This window comes from Solanum tuberosum, unplaced genomic scaffold (genome assembly GCF_000226075.1).
Source record: "Solanum tuberosum cultivar DM 1-3 516 R44 unplaced genomic scaffold, SolTub_3.0 scf00202, whole genome shotgun sequence".
NCBI lineage: Eukaryota > Viridiplantae > Streptophyta > Magnoliopsida > Solanales > Solanaceae > Solanum > Solanum tuberosum.
This window is the reverse complement of record NW_006239128.1, coordinates 590,681-612,686: the sequence shown is the minus strand read 5'-3', so window position 1 is coordinate 612,686 and position 22,006 is coordinate 590,681. Positions and strand designations below refer to the sequence as shown.

The 22,006-nt window shown below is 34.4% G+C and overlaps 3 protein-coding genes across 5 annotated transcripts in view; 2 read left to right on the top strand and 1 right to left on the bottom strand.

Annotated features, from left to right (window-relative positions):
- The window catches only part of LOC102595917 (probable methyltransferase PMT11), a 6,264-nt gene extending 2,832 nt beyond the window's left edge, over positions 1–3,432 (bottom strand). The window contains exons 1-5 of the mRNA XM_006355631.2: positions 2,584–3,432; positions 1,829–1,978; positions 1,465–1,735; positions 874–984; positions 99–258 (exon numbers count right to left, since the gene is read on the bottom strand). Of these exons, the coding sequence (XP_006355693.1) occupies positions 99–258; positions 874–984; positions 1,465–1,735; positions 1,829–1,978; positions 2,584–3,261 (1,370 nt within the window). The 5' untranslated portion in view covers positions 3,262–3,432. The remainder of the gene's footprint in view (positions 1–98; positions 259–873; positions 985–1,464; positions 1,736–1,828; positions 1,979–2,583) is intronic.
- Positions 3,433–6,165: 2,733 nt separating this feature from the next.
- LOC102595349 (BTB/POZ and MATH domain-containing protein 3) lies at positions 6,166–11,386 on the top strand. Of its 3 annotated transcripts, none has more exons than XM_006355629.2 (4): positions 6,166–6,683; positions 8,409–8,757; positions 9,405–9,675; positions 10,852–11,386. In XM_006355629.2, the coding sequence occupies exons 1-4, from the start codon at positions 6,298–6,300 to the stop codon at positions 11,070–11,072; spliced, it is 1,227 nt and encodes a 408-aa protein (XP_006355691.1). In that variant the 5' UTR covers positions 6,166–6,297; the 3' UTR covers positions 11,073–11,386. The 3 variants fall into 3 exon arrangements, with proteins under 3 accessions (XP_006355691.1, XP_006355692.1, XP_015167959.1); XM_006355630.2 differs by having other exon boundaries at positions 9,405–9,701; XM_015312473.1 differs by having other exon boundaries at positions 9,405–9,715; positions 10,852–10,937.
- A 3,428-nt stretch (positions 11,387–14,814) lies between these two features.
- Positions 14,815–21,374, top strand: LOC102594594 (ultraviolet-B receptor UVR8). Its single transcript, XM_006355626.2, has 11 exons — positions 14,815–15,142; positions 16,539–16,612; positions 16,698–16,782; positions 17,425–17,544; positions 17,636–17,869; positions 18,019–18,258; positions 18,539–18,582; positions 19,156–19,338; positions 19,659–19,749; positions 20,692–20,735; positions 20,835–21,374. The coding sequence occupies exons 1-11, from the start codon at positions 14,920–14,922 to the stop codon at positions 20,955–20,957; spliced, it is 1,461 nt and encodes a 486-aa protein (XP_006355688.1). The 5' UTR covers positions 14,815–14,919; the 3' UTR covers positions 20,958–21,374.
- Positions 21,375–22,006: the final 632 nt, after the last annotated feature.

The window sequence follows — 22,006 nt, the reverse complement described above, 5'->3', positions numbered from 1 at the left end:
GGGGTTTGGGGGGGGGGGGGGGTAGAAATTTGGAACTTTTGTCCACTTTGATGGAAAGAAAATAAAACTTTAAACCGACAAGATAAGTAGCATATTACCAAACATCGTCTGGGTCATCATGTGGATCACAGAGAGGTGGTTGGGTTCCTTCCTCTCGGCTTAAATAGCAACTGTTATTTAAAGGTTTCTGCCATATAGCGATATAACCTTCCTTCTTCACAAGATTCCAGCAAAGACGAGTGGTAAGATTAACCATCTCTGCATGAAAAAGGACAAGAACAAATATTACGATTTGTTATAGCACGTATTTACCAAACCTGCAATGCAGAAAGTATTCAAGAACTAGAAGGGCATGATATAGTTTATACGGAAAAGTCACCACAGTTTCAAAAGCTGGCTAGTATTTTTAACTTAAACAATTGGAGGGTGGACTAACAGTTCAGTTTTAAAGAGAAGAAGGGCACAAGTTGTAGTTTCAGCAACTAAATTTTCCCTATCATTTTATTCATTAGTCAAAATTTTGTTTTATTCATCAACAAAGTAGGAGTTAAACATAAAATGGAAAAAAGAAATAGTTAAAAGAATTTGATTGTAGTCAATTTTCTTTAGAAGTCACTTCACTTTTGTCTGAAGAAACGACGCACTGAAAGCTGATTTTGACCTTATCATTAACTTTCTTTTTTTTGATAAGGGACCTGATCATTAACTTTCTTGAACATTACAGTCAAAAGTTTATCTTAGGTATGGCCTTTAATAGGAGCTTTTGTACAATCATTAAGGAGTTGTCTACCAAAAAGCGGAGAATTGCCTACAGTCAGGTGATTCCTCCTCTTTTATTTCATTTTAAAATTGCTGCAATAACTCTGTACTTACCTTCCCATTGTTCTTCAAGGGCTGCTTCATGCTTATAAACAGGTTGTGCAGCCCAAACAAAATATCCACCAGCACGGAGCAACCTGTTGACCTCCAGTAGTAAAATCCCATCTTCACAAAAATGCATTATAGGATAAAGGCATGAGTTAGAAACTCTCTTATACATGAGCAGCTAAATAAAGTTCAGCTGACTTGGTTAAAATTAAAAATATTTATCTCTTAGTAAGTTCACAATATATCTTCTAACAAAGAGAGGGAATCCAAACAAAGGAAAATCATATCTTGAGCTAAATCTTCGCTTTTCCATTCAGGACTCTAAAGGGTATGGTGCTCCTAAGTCCTAACCTAGAAAAGATAGCTATCTATAGAACACTAGAATATAGAGATTAAAACCATAAGTTGTCACCTTAATGAATGAAAGTGAGAAATAAAGGAGCTCTGATAGAAATTAAAAGTGCAGCACTTCAATTTTCACACAACCTACAATGTCAAAGGGGAATATGCATCTAAAAACTGGTTTTCTGTACTCTTTGTTAGGTTTCATACTACAAATAAGAGAAATAGATAATAGCATGATCTAGAAGAGCATACCATCACGAGTCCAATTGATCCTACACCTTGAACAATGGATTAGTTCAAAAGCCTGACTTGGATAAAGTAAACGATGTGTCGCAATTGCAGCTACCATTGCAGGCACGCCACGTTCGAGAGCAAACTGAATCTGGTTTTCATGAACGTCTTTTGGAGCCACAGACAGGGTGAGCACATTCCTAGATAGTAAATAAGCACCAAAGCTTGCAACGCCACAGCCAATATCTAAAGCAACTCGGACATGACGGCCAAATGCAATTTCAGGGAGCATCTGGCGGATAACACCCAAAAGAAAATAAAAATAAACAAACATCAAAATGTGTTCAATCTGTTACCAGCTTGAATTAAAAAAATTATTAAACACCTTTTCAATCTGATCCAAGTACTGATCAGCTCCATGAATGAACTGGGTGCCACCTCCAGGAAACTTGAACTTGTCCTTGTCTATCAATATCCAATTTTGACCCCCCTTATCCTCAGCTAGACGTGCGTGAGGAACATTGCTGAACCAAACCTGCAGTACAGAAAAAAGTTTTAAAATCCCACAAAATGGATCTTTGGAACTTCCTTTTTTCCTTTGTCATCCTCCCACGAGTAATTATCCAAAAGTACACAACTACACTGGACAAGTGCTTCAGAAATTAAAACTTTGAGCTACTCATCCCAAAATAATTCAGGAGAACATTACACAACTCATAACAATATCGAACAAATGCTTCAAAAAATAAACTTTAAACTTGTCAGTTAACACAAACCAACTTTAATATACAACAACTTTAAAACTTGTCAGTTAACACAAACCAACTTTAATATACAACAACAACAACATACACAATGTAATCCCACAAGTGGAGTATGGGGAGGGTAGAGGTTGTTCCGATAGACCCTCAGCTCAACTAAAAGCACCAACTTTAATATCCAATTAGATCATGTCTGAGATAAAACAATTTACCTAACTAACATACACAGATCCAGGATTTGAAGTTTATGGCTTCCTACATTGATCTCAAGTTAATAAACAGTTATACTTTGTGAATTTCTTAATACATATACAGGATTACACTATTGATCCAACACTAATAACTACATTATCCTCAAAATAAGTAGAATATAACAAACCTCATCACGACTTTTAGGCCATGTAATCGGAGCTCGATAACCTCTTGGTGGAGGAACCAAGCAATTCAATCCTTTGCCTTTTTCAGGACAATGCCGCTCAAATTTCTCCCCTCTCTCAGTTGATTTCAGCTTACTAATTGCTTCTACATTATCCAAACAGGGAATATACTCTCTCATACTATCAGGACACAACCCAAACTTCTTAACCCTAAATCTCTTAACCCCATCACCTTCCTCTACATCCGTCTCATTCCCAACACCCCAATTATCCACAACTTCCGGATCAAATTCCCCCACTTCAAAATCATCATTCATCACCCCATTCTCATCCAACACCCCCATCTTCTGAACCGCCGGAGGCGGTGACGGTGGTGGCGGTGGAGGAGATAAAACAACCTCCACCGACGGCGTTTTTTCCAGTGGCTTATCGGAAACGGTGGTGTCATTAATTATGGAGGATAAATCGAAAGATTTGTTGAAATTAGGGGAAATTGAAACAAATTGAGAAGAGGGGTTTGTTGGGTTTGTGAGAGAAGCTGAATCTTGACGTGAATTGAAGAAAACAAGCTGTTGAGATCCATCAGACCAGTGTTTCCCGAAGTAAAAAAAAGCTATAGAGAGTAATGCAAAGGCTAAAACTTTGATTACTGTAGCAGATTTGAATGCATCTCCCTTCATTGTTGTCTCCTTCTTCTTCGACAATGAAGTTAACAGAATCAAATCATCTGAAAATTGATAAGCAAAACGAGAAATTGCAGAGATATAGTAAAAAATAGTAAGAGCAAGAGGAACTGTTCCTTTGTTAGATCTGGAAATCTGAGTGTTATAAAGAGTTTAAGTGTCGGGGACGTTATTCTAGTATTATAATTCGAGGATTTTATAAATTTCACGAGTTTAGGTTCAAAATTAAGTGTAATTTATATTAGATATATTGAATACGAGTGAAGTTATATGTTTCTAACTCTGTTATTTGTCTCTCATCTATCTCGCTCGTCTTTCTCCCTTCTTGTTCACTCACTTCTCTCCCTAAGTATCTATCTCCTCTCTTGCTCGCTCGCTCTCTCCCTATGTATTTATATTTCATAATGTATCTGAAGTGTATCTATTGTGATTTACATAAATCAAGGAGACATAGACTATCTCGCTCGCCTCTTTTTTCTGTCTCGCCTCTCTCCCTATGTATATGTATTCAAAATGTATCTAATATCACAAATACATATATGTAGTGTGATTCACGTATATATGAGATACATAGACTCTCTCGCTCGCATCTTCTCTTCTCTAGCTCACCTCTCTCCCTATTTTTAGTGTATATCTCGTAGCAAAAATGCATGTATTTAGATGTATTTGATTTAAAATTTGGTGAGAAATTATTAATAGTGAGACACGATGTAATTATTTTAAACTACAGAAAAATATAGTAAATATGACAAAAAATATTTATGTAATTAGGTAGTTTTTCCAAATAATTATAATTTCTCAATCATTTAGGAGCTCAAAATCGAGTTCAGACAGTATTCTCTAGATATATGACCAATTCATCATGAATTCAGTGTGTTAGTAACAAAAAGGTTTGTCTTAGAGTAAAGCGTTCGATATCAATAATCAATATTTATATACGATAAATTTTACTAGGTAATCGATTTTTTTTTAAAATGAAATACACAACAATGATTATATATTCTTTAATGTAAGGTAATGACAAGTATAGACAAGTTATTAATACATATAAAACATTACTTCAAGAGTAAGATTATAGATGCACTCCTTTTCATTACTTTTGTATCTAATTTGGTATTTCATTATCTTTAGTGTATAAGCTATTTATTTGTAACAAATAAAATAATATTTATTTTTTCGATTACATTATTTGAAGAAATCAATAAAGATAACTTAATAATATCTCTCTAACTCTTTTGCTTTATAATTTGTTTTATTATTTTAAGCAACTTCTTAACACAAAGAAATTAATATTTAATAAAAATAATTTACATGTCTTTGATCTCAAGTATAAATTTAACTTTAATATTAATATAAGCTTTGAATTTTAAATTATACGAGGAAAGGGTTCTAAAGAAGGCTCTAACTTCTATGGAGGAAGGAGACAAAATATAGGCCAAAAAATGAAACTTTTATGAACATAATGCGCATATTTTGTGTAAGTTACGTTATAAAAGTGATGTGTGAAAAATACATATAAAATATTTTATGTATAGTGACTTCATGAATATCGTATTCATGAGATGTGCCAAAGAGATTTATAGCTTATTTGGTCAAATGTCTTCAAAGTCTTAAAAGTATTTTTTTTTCTTAAAAAAAAAGTGTTTTATTTATTGTTATCAAATTTTTAAGAGAAGAATTTTTTTTGAGTAAAAACAGAAATTATTTTTGAGAAGATGAGAAAAATAGCTTCTATTTTTAGAAATACTTTTTTAAAAATTGATCAAATATTAATTATTATTTAGAAATATTTTTTAAAATTAATAATCAAACACAAATTATATCTTATCAAAAATACTTATTAATTTATTCTAGCTTAAATAAAGCTAGAATAACACTAGACTTTCAACCCCACTGCCAGAACATAAAGTCATATTAATGTTTTCTTTTCATATAATATCTTCTACCTTTTAATTTACTTGGCCATACTAATTTGATACTTCCGTTAAAAAAATATTATTTATTAAATTTATTATGCTAGTATTAAGATTTTGTTTTAGCTACTACACTATTTTATTGTTGTTTATAGTTTTTTTTCTATATTTTGCACTATTTCCATTATTAGTTATTGTATTTTGTCTCTATTTTATTATTCTTTGTACCTAAAATCGTTGCACTTGAGCCAAAGATCTATTGGTAACACTCGTTCTACCTCCACAAGGTATTGATAAGGTTTGCTTACACTTTATCCTTCTCAAATCTCACTTGTGGAATTTCATTGGAGAAAATGACCAAAACATCCCTTAATGTATGTGTAGTGCTTTATTTTAGTCTTTTTACTTGATTGAAATGGTCTTTAATATATAATAAATGTGTTCATTTTGGTCCTTGATATATTTCACTTGATTGAAATGATCTTTAATGTATAACAAGAGTTGTTCATTTTGGTCCTTAATGCATTTACTTGATTGAAATGGTACTTAATGGATAATTAACACTCTTTGTTATATATTAAGTATCGTTTCAATCAAGTGAAATATAATAAGGACCAAAATAAAACATTACCCATGCATTAATGACCAAAATATGTTATTGTTGTTGTATTAATATTGAGAAACTTACAAAGATCTCACTAATTTAGGACTTAATTACTTAAATATACTCTACTTTGCAATATTATGAATCTTACTAGATTTTGGGCGTCCAAATACATTCTCGGTGTAATTTGTTTTAGATATGTGCCTAAATACGATCCTGGTGTAATTTGTTCTGGATATTCCGTATCTAAGTATTTTTTATTTTTTTTGTAAAAAGAATATTAAAAGAAAATTTAAATAAATAAATCAAAATTTAATACCAAGGTCAAATAAAATAAATGGAGATAATAAAACCCAAATTCCAAAGCCTATAAAACCCCCCAAAACAAAAAAAAATTCACCTGAAAATCTCCTCCTTCTTTCTCCCCTTTCCCTTTATCGTTAAGCTTCTGCAATTTTCAATTTTCCGTTTAGGGTTTCCTTCATTTCCCCAAATTCTCTTTCAAATTCCGATGAAATGAACCAAATTTCCATCGACCGTGCCGGAAACGATTCGTCATCCAAGTCTGTAAACGAAACGGTGAATGGGTCTCACCATTTTACCATCAGGGGTTACTCTTTGGCCAAAGGAATGGGACCTGGAAAGTACATATCTAGCGACATTTTCACCGTTGGTGGGTATGATTGGGCAATTTATTTCTACCCAGATGGTAAAAACATAGAGGATTCTTCCATGTATGTGTCTGTTTTTATAGCATTGGCTAGCGAAGGAACAGATGTTAGGGCGTTGTTTGAGTTGACGATGTTGGATCAGAGTGGAAAAGTGAAACATAAAGTTCATAGCCATTTTGATCGGGCATTGGAAAGTGGACCTTATACTTTGAAATATAGAGGAAGCATGTGGTATGTTTTCTAATGTTTATTTTGTTGATTAATTGTTAGCTATGTGTTGAAGATTGGAAATTTTTGTTTGTGTTCGTGTAGGGCTTAAAATTGTGCAATTAGGGTTTTGAATGTACTCGATTCCCAATTCTGGATAGTTCTTGTAGGTGTAAAAGGTGTCTAATCATGATTTTTATTGAATTTGATCTTTGGTTCCTGGTAATCATACCTGATTTTGTATGTTTTACTTGAGCCTGTGTAGTACGGTCATAGAACAATAAACCCAACAAAGGTTGGGGTCGATCCCATGAGGAGTAGGCATGAGTCAAGGTGTCGAAGAGTATGCAAATTTGTGAATTTCTTTAGTTTTCTTCAAATAAAAGAGTGATTAAGTAATTAAATCTTAAACTAGACTATTTTTTAAGATAGGAATGCAAGAAAATGTGACTTGTTGTTTATTTATTAAAGGGACTGGAGTTGTAGGCTTGTAGCCTCAATATGGCATAGCTATGCATGGATATAAGTATCTTACGATGATTATGATTCAATTGAAAGCTACCTACTAGAAGTTTTTAACTCTAGCAAGTTAATCCCTACTAGTTCTTCCAAACTCAAAGAGAAAGAAATATTAAGACACAATTGATAGACCCAAGTAGGGATTTCTTTATTCCTAGTTTGATTCAATTATCAAGCATAAGTTTCCTTAATATATTCTATTCCTTACCACCTGTCAAAAATCCAATGCAATTTCCACTCTTCCAAGCAAGAAATAGATGTGTAGGGCTTAATCTAGTATTTGCAACTACCAAATTGACAAATAAGAATGTAAACAAGTAGATAATCAAAAGCTAAACTAATACTCATTCATATTAATGCCATAAGAGTCTACAACCCCAGCTAGTGGGTTTAGCTACTTATACTAGAAATGAAAAATACCAGACAATGCAATAATAAACATAATTAAAGATTAAGCAAAGAAGAAGATGTGAACTCTATGGTGAAAATCTTTAGATCCTTCCCAAGTTAGCTATAGATACTTCTGCAAGACTTAAAAAGATCAAAAACTGCCCAAGAAAATAATTCCTCAGTGAGAGCGAATCAGTTGTCAATTGTGTACCATCGTACCTAATTAATAAACATTTACCTTATCAATAAAAGAAAGAAAAGAAAGTCAATGATTGTGAATCAGTTGTCAAATGTGCTTTCTCGAGATAATCATATCTCGTGCGCCATGCGTCATGTGAACTAAGCCTTATAAGGAGGACCCATTATTCCAGAGTTTCGAAGGTTGCAGTTGGTCCTAGGAGTCGACACAGCCAGATTTCTTGCTTATAAAAAAAGAAAGATATTTGACCCTCATGTGTGGAGATCAGCTACCTGACTCAGTTTTCCCTTGAGTGGTGTCTATTTGCCTTTTTGCTTTCCATCTCCTCTCCATTGCTTTAATTCCAGAGATTTGTGATGCATCCGCCACTAATTTGTTACTAATTGCCTTCTATACATACATTGTGTGTCGATGCAAGAAAAATTTCATTTGCACCTGGTAAGTTTTGATTATAAATATGGTAATGAATCTGATATATTGTGGGTACACTCAGTAACAAGTTAGGCTTTGATAAGCCTCAAGAAAGTTCACCAGATTTTTTAGTTGGTGAACTGTATGTCCTTTTGAATCCAAGGTGTTGAAATACTTTTGGAACTGTTTCTTTTATTGGTCCTTATGAGAACATCTTGTCTGTATTTCAGGGGTTACAAACGATTTTTTAGAAGAGCAAGTTTAGAAATGTCTGACTACCTGAAGGATGATTGCCTTTCCATGCACTGTACTGTTGGAGTTGTCAGAACTCGTGTTGAAGGCCCAAAAGATTATAGTGTTACAATTCCACCATCAGACATGGGCCAAAGTCTCAAATACTTGCTGGATGCTGAACTTGGTTGTGATATAGTTTTCCGGGTTGGAGAAGAGGCATTTAAGGGTCATAAGTTGATACTTGCTGCTCGGTCTCCTGTGTTTAGAGCCCAATTCTTTGGCCTTATTGGGAATCCTAAAACGGACGAAGTGGAAATTGAGGATATTGAACCCTCAGTCTTCAAGGTAATTAGTTCATGGTGGAAACATATATAATTAAAGGAAGGTGTGGAAAATGGAGAATTTGAGAGATTAAAGGTCTTTTAGGCTCATTCCAAATTTAACTTTGTTGTTCAACTGGTGTATAGAATTTTCTCTTGGGTGATGGGTGGGGATGAAAGCAACTGGTTTATCATATATTACATTATTCATTATTAAACAGTAGCATGTACCAATACTTTTGATTAATTTTTTTCCTGAATCAGCATGTAGCAGTATGATATATAGCCTGAGAATATTTGATCTAAAGTTGTTAGAGCACTAATGTTTGTGCAAACAAAGCATTTTTAAAAATAAATTTACCATTGTTGCTTTAGCTGGTAATTTTATGTTTTAGATAGTTCTTAGAATTCTTAGTTGCATCTGCGCCAGTCGGTTTTTTAAGGGCAAAGAGAAAAACATTAAAGGTAGCAAGTATTTAGCTAAGAGTGTCATTCCTTAAGGTTTTAGGCTCAGGCTCTTCTTGTTTTCGGTCATGGTGTTGCACTTAGATTCTCCAACTTCAGTTTCTGTCTGCTGTTTTCTATATCTAAACTATATATATTACTTGTGCTAACATAACAGTCCTTTTTTAGAAGCTGAGATGATTAAGGTGAACTTAATTTGTTATGTAGGCTATGCTCCAGTACATTTATTCTGATGAGCTTCCAGATTTAATTGAAATTACTGGCTCTACTTCAACTTGCACTTCTACGATAGTGATGCAGCATTTATTGGCAGCAGCTGATCGATTTGGTTTGGATAGGTTGAAAGAGTTATGTGAGGCGAAATTGTGTGAAGAAGTCAATGTGGATACTGTGGCAACAACTCTTTCTCTTGCTGAGCAGCATCGATGCCCACAACTCAAGGCCATCTGTTTGAAATTTGCAGCTACAAACTTGGGAGGTGCGTGTTCTCCATAGATGTGAGCGGTGAGGCATTTCAGGTTATGTCATTTTTAGTTTTTGTTAGTCAATTTAACAACAGCATGTTCTTAACTCCGCTTGTTCATGTCAAATTTGTGTGGCAAATTTATTTTTCGGCTTAAATGTAAATGCCAGGAAAAGTACTCTTATGGTAAATTTCCAGACGGGCAATAGTCTCTTGAAATACTCCTGTTAAGGACCCAGCTCCTGTATGAATCTGATCGTCTTAGCTTGAACTTGGTTGCCAATGATTAAAGTTTATAGAAATGGGTATCCGTCATTGAGGCAGTTTCTTTTTGACCTTGGTCAAAATGCACTGTTAGCGTGTCAACGGAGTATCTCAAGTGAGGTTCCTTGTTGCGCAAAACAACTCTTCTATTATTTGATCTGAGCTTCCCGATCAGTTTGTTGATGGCTAGCTTGGAAGATATGAGAGAATATTTGAGTGGTTTTGGCTTCTTCAATTAGTATCCCTTGGGGAAAGCTTAATATTCCTTGGAAACAAAATACATAAACCAAAAATTGTATGTTGAAAAAACATTCAAAATTTGACAGCTGATAGATAGGAGTCATTGCTTATGTTACGCCCATTGAATCTTTGGTGCCGATTTTGCGAAGATGTGTAATTTGCACTTCCAATTGAAAGGAATCATGATTGATGATTCAATGTGTAGTACTAGACAAAAGTCAGTTGTTTTAGGCAAAGTTACAAATAGCACAGAGTAGCAATAATCTGCTGCCACTTTATCATACAGACACACTGTTAATGTGATTGTTATGTTGGATAAATGGTAAATCAATAATAATAACTGATAAGAAACTTTTCTTGTCATACGAAGTTTGTTTTTAACTGTGGAGAATTGCTGGCTTCATTGGAATTTGAGTAGTTGAAGTGCTTTATGAATGTATTTTTGTATCAGTCCATTATGTTTATGATTTTATAAATCATTGGGGTGAATTTTGAAAAACTGGGAAGCCTTCCAATACTAGAACAGGAGTATGTGCCATTTTGTTCAGATTCTTGGTTTCATGCAACATTCAGTCTTTCACTATATTTTAAAGCATATGCTATAATAGCTAGGATAAGATATTGTGGAATTATCCGGGCTATTTTCTTGCAGTTACTGAATTGTTTGATTTCTTTTTTACTAAACAGTGGTCATGCAGAAAGATGGATTCAAGCACTTAGAAGAGAGCTGCCCCTTACTGTTGTCAGAGCTGCTGGAAACAGTGGCATCCGTCGATGAGAAGCCAAGTCTGACGTCTAGCAAGAAAAGGAGTAGCAGCAGCAGCATCTTTGGACTAGATCTGGCTGCAGATGGCGCAGCAGCAGATTCTGTTAACCTTACCGTTAGGCGGGTGAGGAGGAGGATGTAACGTTGTGTAATAGTATAGCCTTTGAAGTGCAATGAGAGTTAGATTGAGAATGTGTTGATGGAGAACTCAACTAATGAATAGTTTTCTTCTTATTATTGGATTTGAGAACAGTTTTAGTGATCTGAATGATAACTTGTGGTGTTAGCCTCATATGTTATTTCAGACAGCATAAGGTAGGATAGGTGGGGAAGTGAAAGTTTACTAGTTGTAACTTTCAATACTTTCAGCTTATGTGAGATGCAATATATGAATGAATATGTAAAAAATTCTCTCCGATCAGTAATGTTGAAATTAGTTATGTTGACATTATTCTTTATCGTCTGTTTGGTTTGTTGTATTGAATGAATAAGGTGTAGTAGAATAGAAATAGTAATGTTTTGTTTACAAGATAGATTAAAACTATATACACACCACTCTCTCCAAACCCAACCTATAAGATTATACTGTATATGTTGTTGTCAAACTCTAGTTTATCATATCTTTCAAAAAATTTAGAAGCAACTAAAATATTATGGTTTGGCAAAAAAAAAAAAAAAAAAAGGTTTCGAACACTCTTTAATTATTATTTTTCCAAACAAACGCTGAATATTATGAACTCCTAGTGGTTCCACGAGATGGAGAAAATGATATCTTATAATCGAAATAATGACACTTAAAATGTAAAAATTAGGCAAATGACATAGTATAGGAAAGAAATTACTTTCTTTCCCTACTCTTTCATTAATTACCAAAAATTCCTTTTTTTAGTGTTTTTCGGATACATAATATAGCAGCGCGGATACTTTAATTAATAACGGGCGGATACTTAAACTAATAAAGTATCCGGTTAAGTTGAATTGGGGGAAAATAAGGGATTTTTGTATTTTAGTAAAAGAGTAGGGAAATATTGAGAATATGTAAAGAAGTGTTGATTCCATTATATGCACTGGGACATCTAAAAGGCCAGCTTTTTTTGGAATATTACTTATAGCAACGCTACCAATAATTATACTACGTCTTTTTCTTATCGAAAAATAAAAATAAAAATAAAAATATCCCCTTTGCTTTGCCAATCATAACTTCAAAAAAATATTAGTGGGCCATAAAAACGGGTCGTCCTCACAAAATTGGACTCCGTACTGACAATCCATTTGTCACACGGATCCAACTATTTCAGATCTTCAACCACTCGATTCTATGGCCCAATCATTATTATATTATATGGCCCAATAAGCCCAATCATTGGACTCCTACGATGATAATTCCCGTGATCCTGATGTCATACTCATATCAAATCCTCTAAAAATGCATTACTTTGGAAGGATTCGACATGTATTCGCAACCATTTTTAAAGAGTCTGAATAACGTAATCGCAAGGTACTTTTCTTAAATAAAAAAAGTGAACAAACTAAAATCTCTTAATAAAACAAATATAACTCAATTTTTCCTATTTTTTTTCAAAAGAAAAATAATCCTCAAAAGATATTTGGTGCACCTAAGATTCACAAATAGCCTTTTTTTCTAAAACCTTTTTAATTAAAAAAAAACGTTATTAGTATCACGACATAATAATGTTACAAATTTCATTTGTGAATTCTAAAAAAATATAATAATAATTATTTTTTAAAGACGGAATTGAAAAGAAAAAAAGTTATCAATATATGCTACTCCCTTCAATTTAATTTGTTTGTCTTAATTTTATTTTTAGTCAACTTTTGATGAAGAGTGTCTTCTTCTTTTATTGACAACACGTTAATCCTAACTTTCCACCTGACATGTTGAAAACCAATACATCCAATATATCTTTCGTTTAAAACTACAAGATATAAAAAATCTTTTTTTACTTTCTTAAATCTTGTGTTAAATCAAAATTAGACAAATATATCGAAACGATGGAGGATATTTTCTTACAAAGATGTCTAAACTCTAAAACAACCACACAATGTTTTTTGAGGCTAAAAAAATGTAATGTTATGTTATGTTATGATCATGTGGCATTACGGATCCGTACCCTCAACACCACTTGCTAACAATGTGGGCTTTGTTTTGTCTATTTATAGTCTTTAAATCATTGGGCCTATTAGGTTTTCATTCATCAATTTGGGCCAGTAGGTGAATATAGGCCCACTGACCTAGCCATTGTCAACATCAACTCTATGGACTGCTCATTGCCCTATCTTTCCCACCCACCAACTCCGTCACGAGAATCAATAATATTCTCACTTATTCCTCAATCTGTCGATTGATTGTAGAGGAGTTGAACCACTTGAGCAAGCTCGCTCGCTCTGACGGGATAAAGTTTAAAATAAATTAAAGGGCAAGCTAAATTTGTTCGATTCATCAAAAATAATTTTATTTACGGCCAAGATATCACGAATTGTTATCCATTCGTCAAAAAGTATTCCAAAATTATTTTTTCATCATGAATGTGGATAAAAATAACATTACAATTACGAGATAATTAAACAATGGAATTAGTTATTCCAAGATTTTATCTCAATTAAACATGAGATAAGCTCATCATAAAATTAATAAAAAATTAATTATTCCTTATTTCTCGTACCAAACGAGTGTTAAATACCTAATATATATAAAAATAATAATTAAGAATCAAATAAGATAATCTATTATTAAAATCTAAAATCCACAGTCCCACTTTTTTCTCACCAACCATTCTGCTTTAGACGTGGCCTTAATTTCCATGACAAATAAAGTAATTTGGCGGTAGGGGCGGTGCTTGACTTTGACTGTTATCATAAAAAATAAAATATTTTAACAAATAAATTAAATCGAAAAGAATATTTTTTCTTGAGAACTTGATCAAACTTCTCTAACTTTTTAAATTTAAAATAAAACATTACTAATATCTTAAAAATTTGATTAAACATGCTATGAGTGACAAATTCGATAAATCAAATTAGTTGAAAGTATGTATATAAAATAGGAAGAGAGGTGACCGAGAGGAAGAGGGAGGCGAGTGAGAACAAATATTCCACATACATGTAAATCAAACTAGATACATATTGTATCTGCAATCAGCGACGTAGCTACATGGTTGTCAGGTGTCTAATTGGACACCCTTTATCAGAAAAATAATAATCCATAAATACAAGTAAAATGATACACAAAACGATTAAATAACATATTTTAGACATCCTTAGGACTAAACACAAGAAATTGTTATAGCCTAGTGGTTTCAGTAGTGCTCGTGTGTTCGAAGATCACTAGCAACAAAAAAAAATTCTGCCACTATCTGTAATTATGTACATATTTGGTGTGATTCACATGTATCTGAGATATCAGATACATATTAGAGTGACGAACGAGATTTGTTATGTATTTCAAATACATGTGAATCCACTTTGATACAGTGTATCTAGAATAAACTGCACATAATTTTGATCTCAGTCTCCTGTGATACATGTATCTGAGTAATTAACTGCTAAATGAGGTACAACTCGAAAACCGAACCTACCTCAGTAATTTGACACGTGGCAAAATATAATGATTATTGACGAATAAAGCATGGACACGTGTCAAACAACTGGTGAAACACGCCATGAAGCACTCAAATGGTCTATGGAAGGTATAGTTTTGTAAGGCCGGAAATTCCAGAAACTTCGAGGCAACTCTTGGTTGTAATTAAATGGCGCAAAATCATCTTAGCGGCCAATATCATGCCACGTGTACTTAAATGCCACATCAGCATCCGACGTGGCATCCTCATTGGCTCGAAATTGATTCTCCTTCTTTTCTCTCTCTCATAAAAACCTTTAGGTCACCTTTCAAATATTTTCGCCAACAAACACAGAGCAGAAAAATCTGAGATTGTTAGTGAATTTTCATCAATTTTTGTGAAGTTGTGGGAATGAATGGAAGTGAATTAGGTGAAGGAAGTATGAAAATGGAGGTAATAGAGAAGGAGAAATTAGTGTATATGTGGGGGTATTTACCGGGAGCTATGCCGCAGAGGTCGCCGTTGTTGTCTCCGATTATTGTGGATGTTCCACAGCAGGGGATTGTTAATGCAGGAAATTACTCATGGAAGGATGTATGTGGTGGTGGTTGTGGATTTGCTATGGCTATTTCAGGTGATATTCCTTCTAATTTTAGTTTGATTTTGTGTTTTCAATTGAGCATGTGTTCCGGTTAGCTTACGAGCACCTCGATTAATTTTATGGATACTTGTGCTTGTGATGTTGTGTTGTTGAGAGAAGTAGAAGACTGTATTTTGTATGGAGAAAATATTTTTCAATTTTTTCATTTTTGATTCGTCAAATTTTTTGGGAAAATATTTTTTGAAATGAGGAAAATGACTTCGTTAGTAGAATTAGTAAAACTAATTTCCACAAGTAACTTTTCACATTAATTAGTAAAACTATGGTGTTTGGTAAAATAGTGCTGATATATTTTTTGGTGTGTTTGGTAAAATAGTGCTGATAATTTGTTTTTTTTCTATTAAATGTCCTTGTAATTCTTTTATAAAAAAATATTACTTACATTAAATTGTATAAATGACAAAAATAAAATGCAGAGGCAGTCAGGAGTTTTATTTCAAAAAGAGCATTTTGGGGATTATAAAGATTATTAAGAGTAAAATAGTGAAAAAGCTGATTAAAGATAAGTGGAAACTCCCTAGCATAAGGAGAAGATAGTATACGTTGTTTCATTTGCTTTCTATTTTACTATCATATTTTTCTTGTAATCTTGTGTCGAAAATTTTCGTTTTGAGCAGAGGCCAGAGGGTCTATTAGAAATAATAATCCTACCCCACAAAAGGTAGGGGTAAGGTCTGTGTACATCCTATCCTCCCCAGATTCCACTTGTGAGATTACATTAGGTATGTTGTCTTTTGTAATGGTTATCAAAAAATATATTTTAGTGTATAAACACTTTTAATATTTACCAAATGCGTAGATAAGCCAAAAAATGCTTATAAACTGATCATACCAGCTTACAAGCTTAGTCATGAATATTATTTGAAAAGAAAGTTTGGATTATTTTATAGTATTTACTCTGCACCAATTTATGTGACACTTTTCACTACTCGAAAATTCAAATGTATTTGACCAACACCTTTTGTATAGTTTTTTTTTTTTTTTGATAAAGAACACCTTTCATATAGTTTTTGAATGTCAAAATTTTATTTTTAAAATATTGAGTTAATCTAATCCAATTTAGGTTAAAAAATTAGTCAAATTAGCTCTTATGAAGCAAAGAGTGCCACATAAATTAGGATGGGGAGTAACTGATTGTTTCATCTAAGGTTGTACTGGATATTACTTCTCAGAACTTACTTTAGTTTTCAGTGAATTTCTGATGCACTACTTCGTGGCAGAACTTGGAAATTCTTCTTTGTCTTCATAGTACTAAGTCCTAAATTGGATTTAAAATAATCATCTTTACGGTTTCCCATCTTGTTATATCTGTGCTACTTGACTAACCTAAATTGCACCTACTATGCTGTTTTATACTACTCTTTATCAGATTCTGGAAAGATCATTACTTGGGGTTCAACTGATGATTTAGGACAATGCTATGTGACATCAGGGAAACATGGAGTAATTCACTAACTTTGCTTACTCAGCTTAATGACTACTTATACATGACACATCTAAATTTACATGCAATTTCTTACTTTTGAAGGAAATTCCGGAGCCTTTTCCCCTTCCTGATGAAATTTCTATAGTTAAAGCCGCAGCGGGTTGGGCACATTGTGTTGCTGTTACAGGTATCCTAAGCAATGTTAATGTTAGTGGTGCCACTAATCTTTGAGCAACTTGAAGCTTGTGTATTTTGTGATTTGGGATTTTTAAATGTGAAAGTACATCTACTTCAACTTCCATTATGTTCTCCTCCTTCACTGGATTAGGGTAATCATAATTCTGCTAAGTTGACTAAGATATAGGATTGACTATGTTATGTGTCCCGCATTGCTTGAGGGATGGGTTGTTTGTCACCTCTTCAGCTAGATTTGAGGATTAAGTTAGGCCTAAAGTGCATTTTTTATCATGATATTAGTGTCAAAGCCATCCCTGTTATCTTATTTCCCGATGTTGGGCCATTACGTTATGTTATGTTATCTATATTCTGGTTGGCAGGGGTTGCAGGGTGTTAAGTGTCCCACATTTGGTTGAGGAATGAGTTGTTTGTCTCCTTACATGGTCTTGGCAATCGTCACCCCTTGAACTAACTTTTGGGGTTGAGTTAGGCTCAATGTCCATTTCTTTTCTGATTAGTGAGCTCTGGCCTCTAATATTTGTATATTTGTTACCATAATTTATAGGTTCTCTTTTTGTTTGTTTTCATAATCCCTCATTCCAATGTGTTTATGGAACCTTGGAATGACATTCTACTCAAACCTTAAATGCAGAAACTGGAGAAGTTTATACATGGGGGTGGAAGGAGTGCATTCCTTCTGGAAAGTTTCTTGGGGAGCAAGCCGTAGACAAGGAGGTAAGCGACGGGCAGAGTTCATTCCCGGCACAGCAAGGTATTTTTGGATTGGCTTCACTGTCGCAAAGAAGCACAATCTGCTATTTACATTTTACAGAGTAATATTTTGAAGATTAACTTTATCACAGTAAGCCGTCACCCCCAGGGATCGAGATCCAAGGTTGGAGCAGCACCTGGTATAGAGACTAGAGGGGGAGAGGATGGTGCAAAACGTAGACGGGTATCATCAGTGAAGCAACCAGCTGAGAGTTCATCCCCAGGTGATGAAGGTCCCTCAGCATTGCCATGTTTAGTCACACTGAATCCAGGGCTGCGGATTGTCAGTGTAGCAGCTGGTGGGCGGCATACACTAGCATTATCAGGTAATTTTGTATGTCTTGGATAAACTTCCTTCGACGCATCATACAATTGTACGTTCCTGGAACATCATTTGTGTACATTTCCCTTTATGAATTATACAGTTACATTGCCAAAGATTTTCCAAAGAAGAATAACATTTTTCTTTTTTTAGATATAGGACAAGTGTGGGGTTGGGGCTATGGAGGGGAAGGACAGCTTGGCCTAGGCTCCAGGATTCGAATGGTGTCCTCCCCACATCCTGTGCCATGCATTGATTCTTCTTCTTTGCGGAAAGACAGAGCTATGGGCCTTTCTCATGGATGTCCGGGGTCAGAGGGACAAGGCCTCAGAGTTCCTGGGAATTACATCAAGAGAATTGCCTGTGGGGGCCGACACAGTGCAGTAATTACAGGTTCGTTTTCTAGTTTTTGGGAAGATTATTAGGATATTTGGTCAGTTGGTTATACTAACATTTCAGCACTTGCATATTACAATGAACATTAATTATCAGTAATCAATGTGCCTACTTCATGTTGACTATACATGTGCATTCTTCATATGACTGATGTTTTGTCTCTTTCTATGTGTTCTCTATTGGTACATTATCATATACAGTTTCCCTCTTGCAGTCCTATAATTTACTTCTACAATAATTTCTACTTATAATTTGTTGCTGCTGAATTTCAAGGTAGATGCTGGAGCACTGTTAACTTTTGGTTGGGGATTGTATGGACAGGTGAGTTTCTTGGGATCAGTCTATTGCACAGTGGATTTAAGCACTGGAGTTGTTTAAAATAAGCTATATTCTTGATGAAACAATAACCACATTTTTTTCTTTGCGTGCGCGCGCGTATGCGTACATCCATCATATGTGTTGTGTACATCCATCGTATGTGTATAAAGTAAAGTAACATATCTCATGGCATTATTTTCTTCTGAACCCAATTGGACTGAACTTGAAGAAATTTGCATCCACTATGTTGTAGTACGATGATCTTTTGAACACTAGAAACTTGACCACAACAATACTTATGTATTTCCATAAGAAAGAATGTGTGTGTATATATATCACCTAACAGGAGAAAGAAGAAGGAATATCCACTCTGTGAGCTCCTTATGCCAATGTCTGAAGTTGATTTCGAATTGAGAATTTTCATTAAGGTGCTATGAACTTGGGAAGGCATAGTAAATTAATGGTAATTGTAGGACCTCCCTACAACAATATATAATCATATGTTCCCTTTTGATGTATTATAGGATTCTTTTATTTATTAAATAGTATATTAAGCATTGATGCTGTATTTTCCAGTGTGGTCAAGGGAGTACAGATGATGAGTTAAGTCCCACGTGTGTATCTTCATTACTTGGCATCAGGATAGAAAGTGTAGCTGCAGGGCTCTGGCACACTGTATGTATTTCTGCTGATGGTGATGTATATGCATTTGGAGGGAATCAATTTGGGCAGTTAGGCACTGGTGCCGAGCAGGCTGAGGTACAATTTTGAACCTTTGTTCTTTCCCTCCTATCCAACCCTGTAGCTCTGTTAGTACTGTCACTACTGTTAATATGAGAGGCTTCCAAAAACTGGGTAACATATCATACGGAGAAGTGTGGTTTGCTTACTTGGAAATACTGGCAAAGTTCTTAGTGACCGGGGATTTTCCTCTGGTAAGGGTTGTCACAATAAACTTTACATAAGTGCACAGTAGGACATTATCCCTTCAGTAGCTTTCCTATGTTATTTCACTATACCAAGACTCCTGCAGATCTTTTACAATCTAGGAGTTAACTTTTACTTTTTACCTATATCAGACACTACCTCGGCTCCTGGATGCTCCAAGTTTGGAAAACATGCATGTGAAAGTTGTATCTTGTGGAGCACGTCATACTGCCGTAGTCACAGGTATGGCTCGTATCTGCATCTCAAAAACTTTTCTCCTGCTAGACATACTATGTTTAAACTCATCAGAAGCTTCAGTAAATTGATGGGGCTAATCAGATGAACATTAAGGTGACAAATGAGCGTGTCAGTATAGGGTCAAAGAAACTCCAATATTGATGAATACTTGGATATGTAACAGCCTGCTAATTAGTCTAGTGAATATGATAATGGGAAAATGATTTTTGCTGTGGAATATTTTGGTGAACAGTTTCAGAAACCTCTAACAAATGCCTATATCTATGTAGCAGATTCTCTGTTTGTCGTTATGTATTTTTTAGGAGACCCCTTTCATCGATCAATAGAGTAGACTTGATGGGGGTCAATCCATGACAGCATAATCTTGATGTACATTAACAAAGGACTTATAAAAACTTATAATTGGACAAGCTTGGGCTACTACAAGGTCCTCAACTTGATTGGCTGAAGGCACACAATACCCTTTTTTTCTCCAAAATTAATTTTCTTTATTATGGTCAATAACTTGGGGTTTAAGCACTAGTATCATCATGGTTTACTTTCTTGATTTGATATGTAACTGCCATAAATATATAGATGAGATATCTGAGGGGAAGAGTCAATTGTCCTATGGGGAACTCAGTTAAGTAATTTCTTACGTGATTGTAGAGGTGTAAGAAATCGTCTTTCTTAAACCAGCATGGTAAATAGGGCATAAAGCTTACATGATTGTTGAAGTGGTGTGGTGAGTAACTGGAAAGAAAATGGATGCAGTCACTTTTTTTTAGGTCAAAATAGCTTACTGTATCGTTCTGATAAGCTGCTCAGTTAACTATCTTCTGGATGTATAGCAACTAACGTCTTCACAGTTCATTCTAGGGAGTATTCTTTTTTTTTTGTTTGCTTGTTTGTTTAGCTCATAACTTTTCTCCTGTTTGTTTTATGAAGGTGATAGCAAAGTATTCTGCTGGGGGTGGAACAAGTATGGTCAGGTAGCTATAGGTGTTTACTAGTTTCTTAAGTTCAATAGTTTGGCATTATACAAGTGGTTATGAGCTAATGAACAAATGAATTCATTCATCTTTGTGCAGCTTGGACTGGGTGATGTGATCGATCGAAATATTCCATCCCAAGTCTCAATGGATGGTCATGTACTGACAAATGTCGCTTGTGGATGGTGGCACACACTTCTACTAGCTGAATCACCAACTTGAACTATTACTCATCTTATTGATGCAAATTCACCAGTTTTGCTAGGCTAGGTGCCTTTGGTTCTCTATTCAAGATATGATATATGCATATGGTACATATAGTAGTTTGCTTGCATATATAAATTCTTTAGTTGCAAGAATAAGGTGGTCATCGTCATCCTACCAAGGCAGCAACATGCAAAGAAAGATATCGTCTACCTATCGTGTCATGTCAATTTAGGATACAGTGTAAATCCTCTTCGCTACTGGATTTTCTGATGTATCGAAGATACTCTGGTATTGTTTGTTAGAGCAGCAACTATTATAGCTTTTGGGGGTACTCTTTTCGGGTTCAGACGTTGTTAGACTGTTGTAATTTATCAATCTTGTGTCTCTGATGTTTAGAGTTTGTGCATGTATATAATGGTGGTTTGAAAATTTTATGGGCAAGTTTCAGTTACTTTTTTCTTATTTTTTCATTTAGTTGACAGTTTCAGCCAAAGTTTATTTGCAGCTGTTCACAGCTGATATTATTTGCATGTATACAATAATGTCTCACGGGCAAGCAAACGTTAGTGAGATTACATTGGGTATATTGTTGTAGGCAACAAATGCTAGTTACCGCGAAAATTGAAGTGCACAATAATTAGCCTAGAAAATCCTCCTTCTCCCAACGCTATTATCATCAATCTTTAAAGTTTATTGAAGGGATAATTGCATCTTTGGCCGTTTAATCGTTTGTGAATTTTGATTTTGATTCTTGTATTATTTAGTTATGCATATTTAACTTGTGGTTAATTAAAATTTGTTTTTTTGCTCCCTTTGTGAGGGAGCTTATTATATTTTGATTATTCCTACAATTATATTCTTATTCTCCAATGTGTGTAACTGTTAATTGCTTCATTTATTTTGTGTCTTGTTTGCCGTTTGTAATCATTCTTCAAAAGCCCCTCTTTTGAGTTGAGGATCTATTGTAAATAATTTTTCTACCTCACAAAGGATTACTTATATCCTACCAACCCTAGACTCTCCTCGAATTATATTACTATTATCTTGGGGGGGGGGGGGGGGGG

Coding starts and splice junctions, on each gene's coding strand:
- LOC102595349 (XM_006355629.2), top strand. CDS start 6,298: ATGAACCAAATTTCCATCGACCGTGCCGGAAACGATTCGTCATCCAAG. Junction 8,758..9,404: donor TTGAACCCTCAGTCTTCAAG/GTAATTAGTTCA, acceptor TTTGTTATGTAG/GCTATGCTCCAGTACATTTA. Junction 9,676..10,851: donor TGCAGCTACAAACTTGGGAG/GTGCGTGTTCTC, acceptor TTTACTAAACAG/TGGTCATGCAGAAAGATGGA.
- LOC102594594 (XM_006355626.2), top strand. CDS start 14,920: ATGAATGGAAGTGAATTAGGTGAAGGAAGTATGAAAATGGAGGTAATA. Junction 18,259..18,538: donor ACACAGTGCAGTAATTACAG/GTTCGTTTTCTA, acceptor ATTTCAAGGTAG/ATGCTGGAGCACTGTTAACT. Junction 20,736..20,834: donor GGTGGAACAAGTATGGTCAG/GTAGCTATAGGT, acceptor ATCTTTGTGCAG/CTTGGACTGGGTGATGTGAT.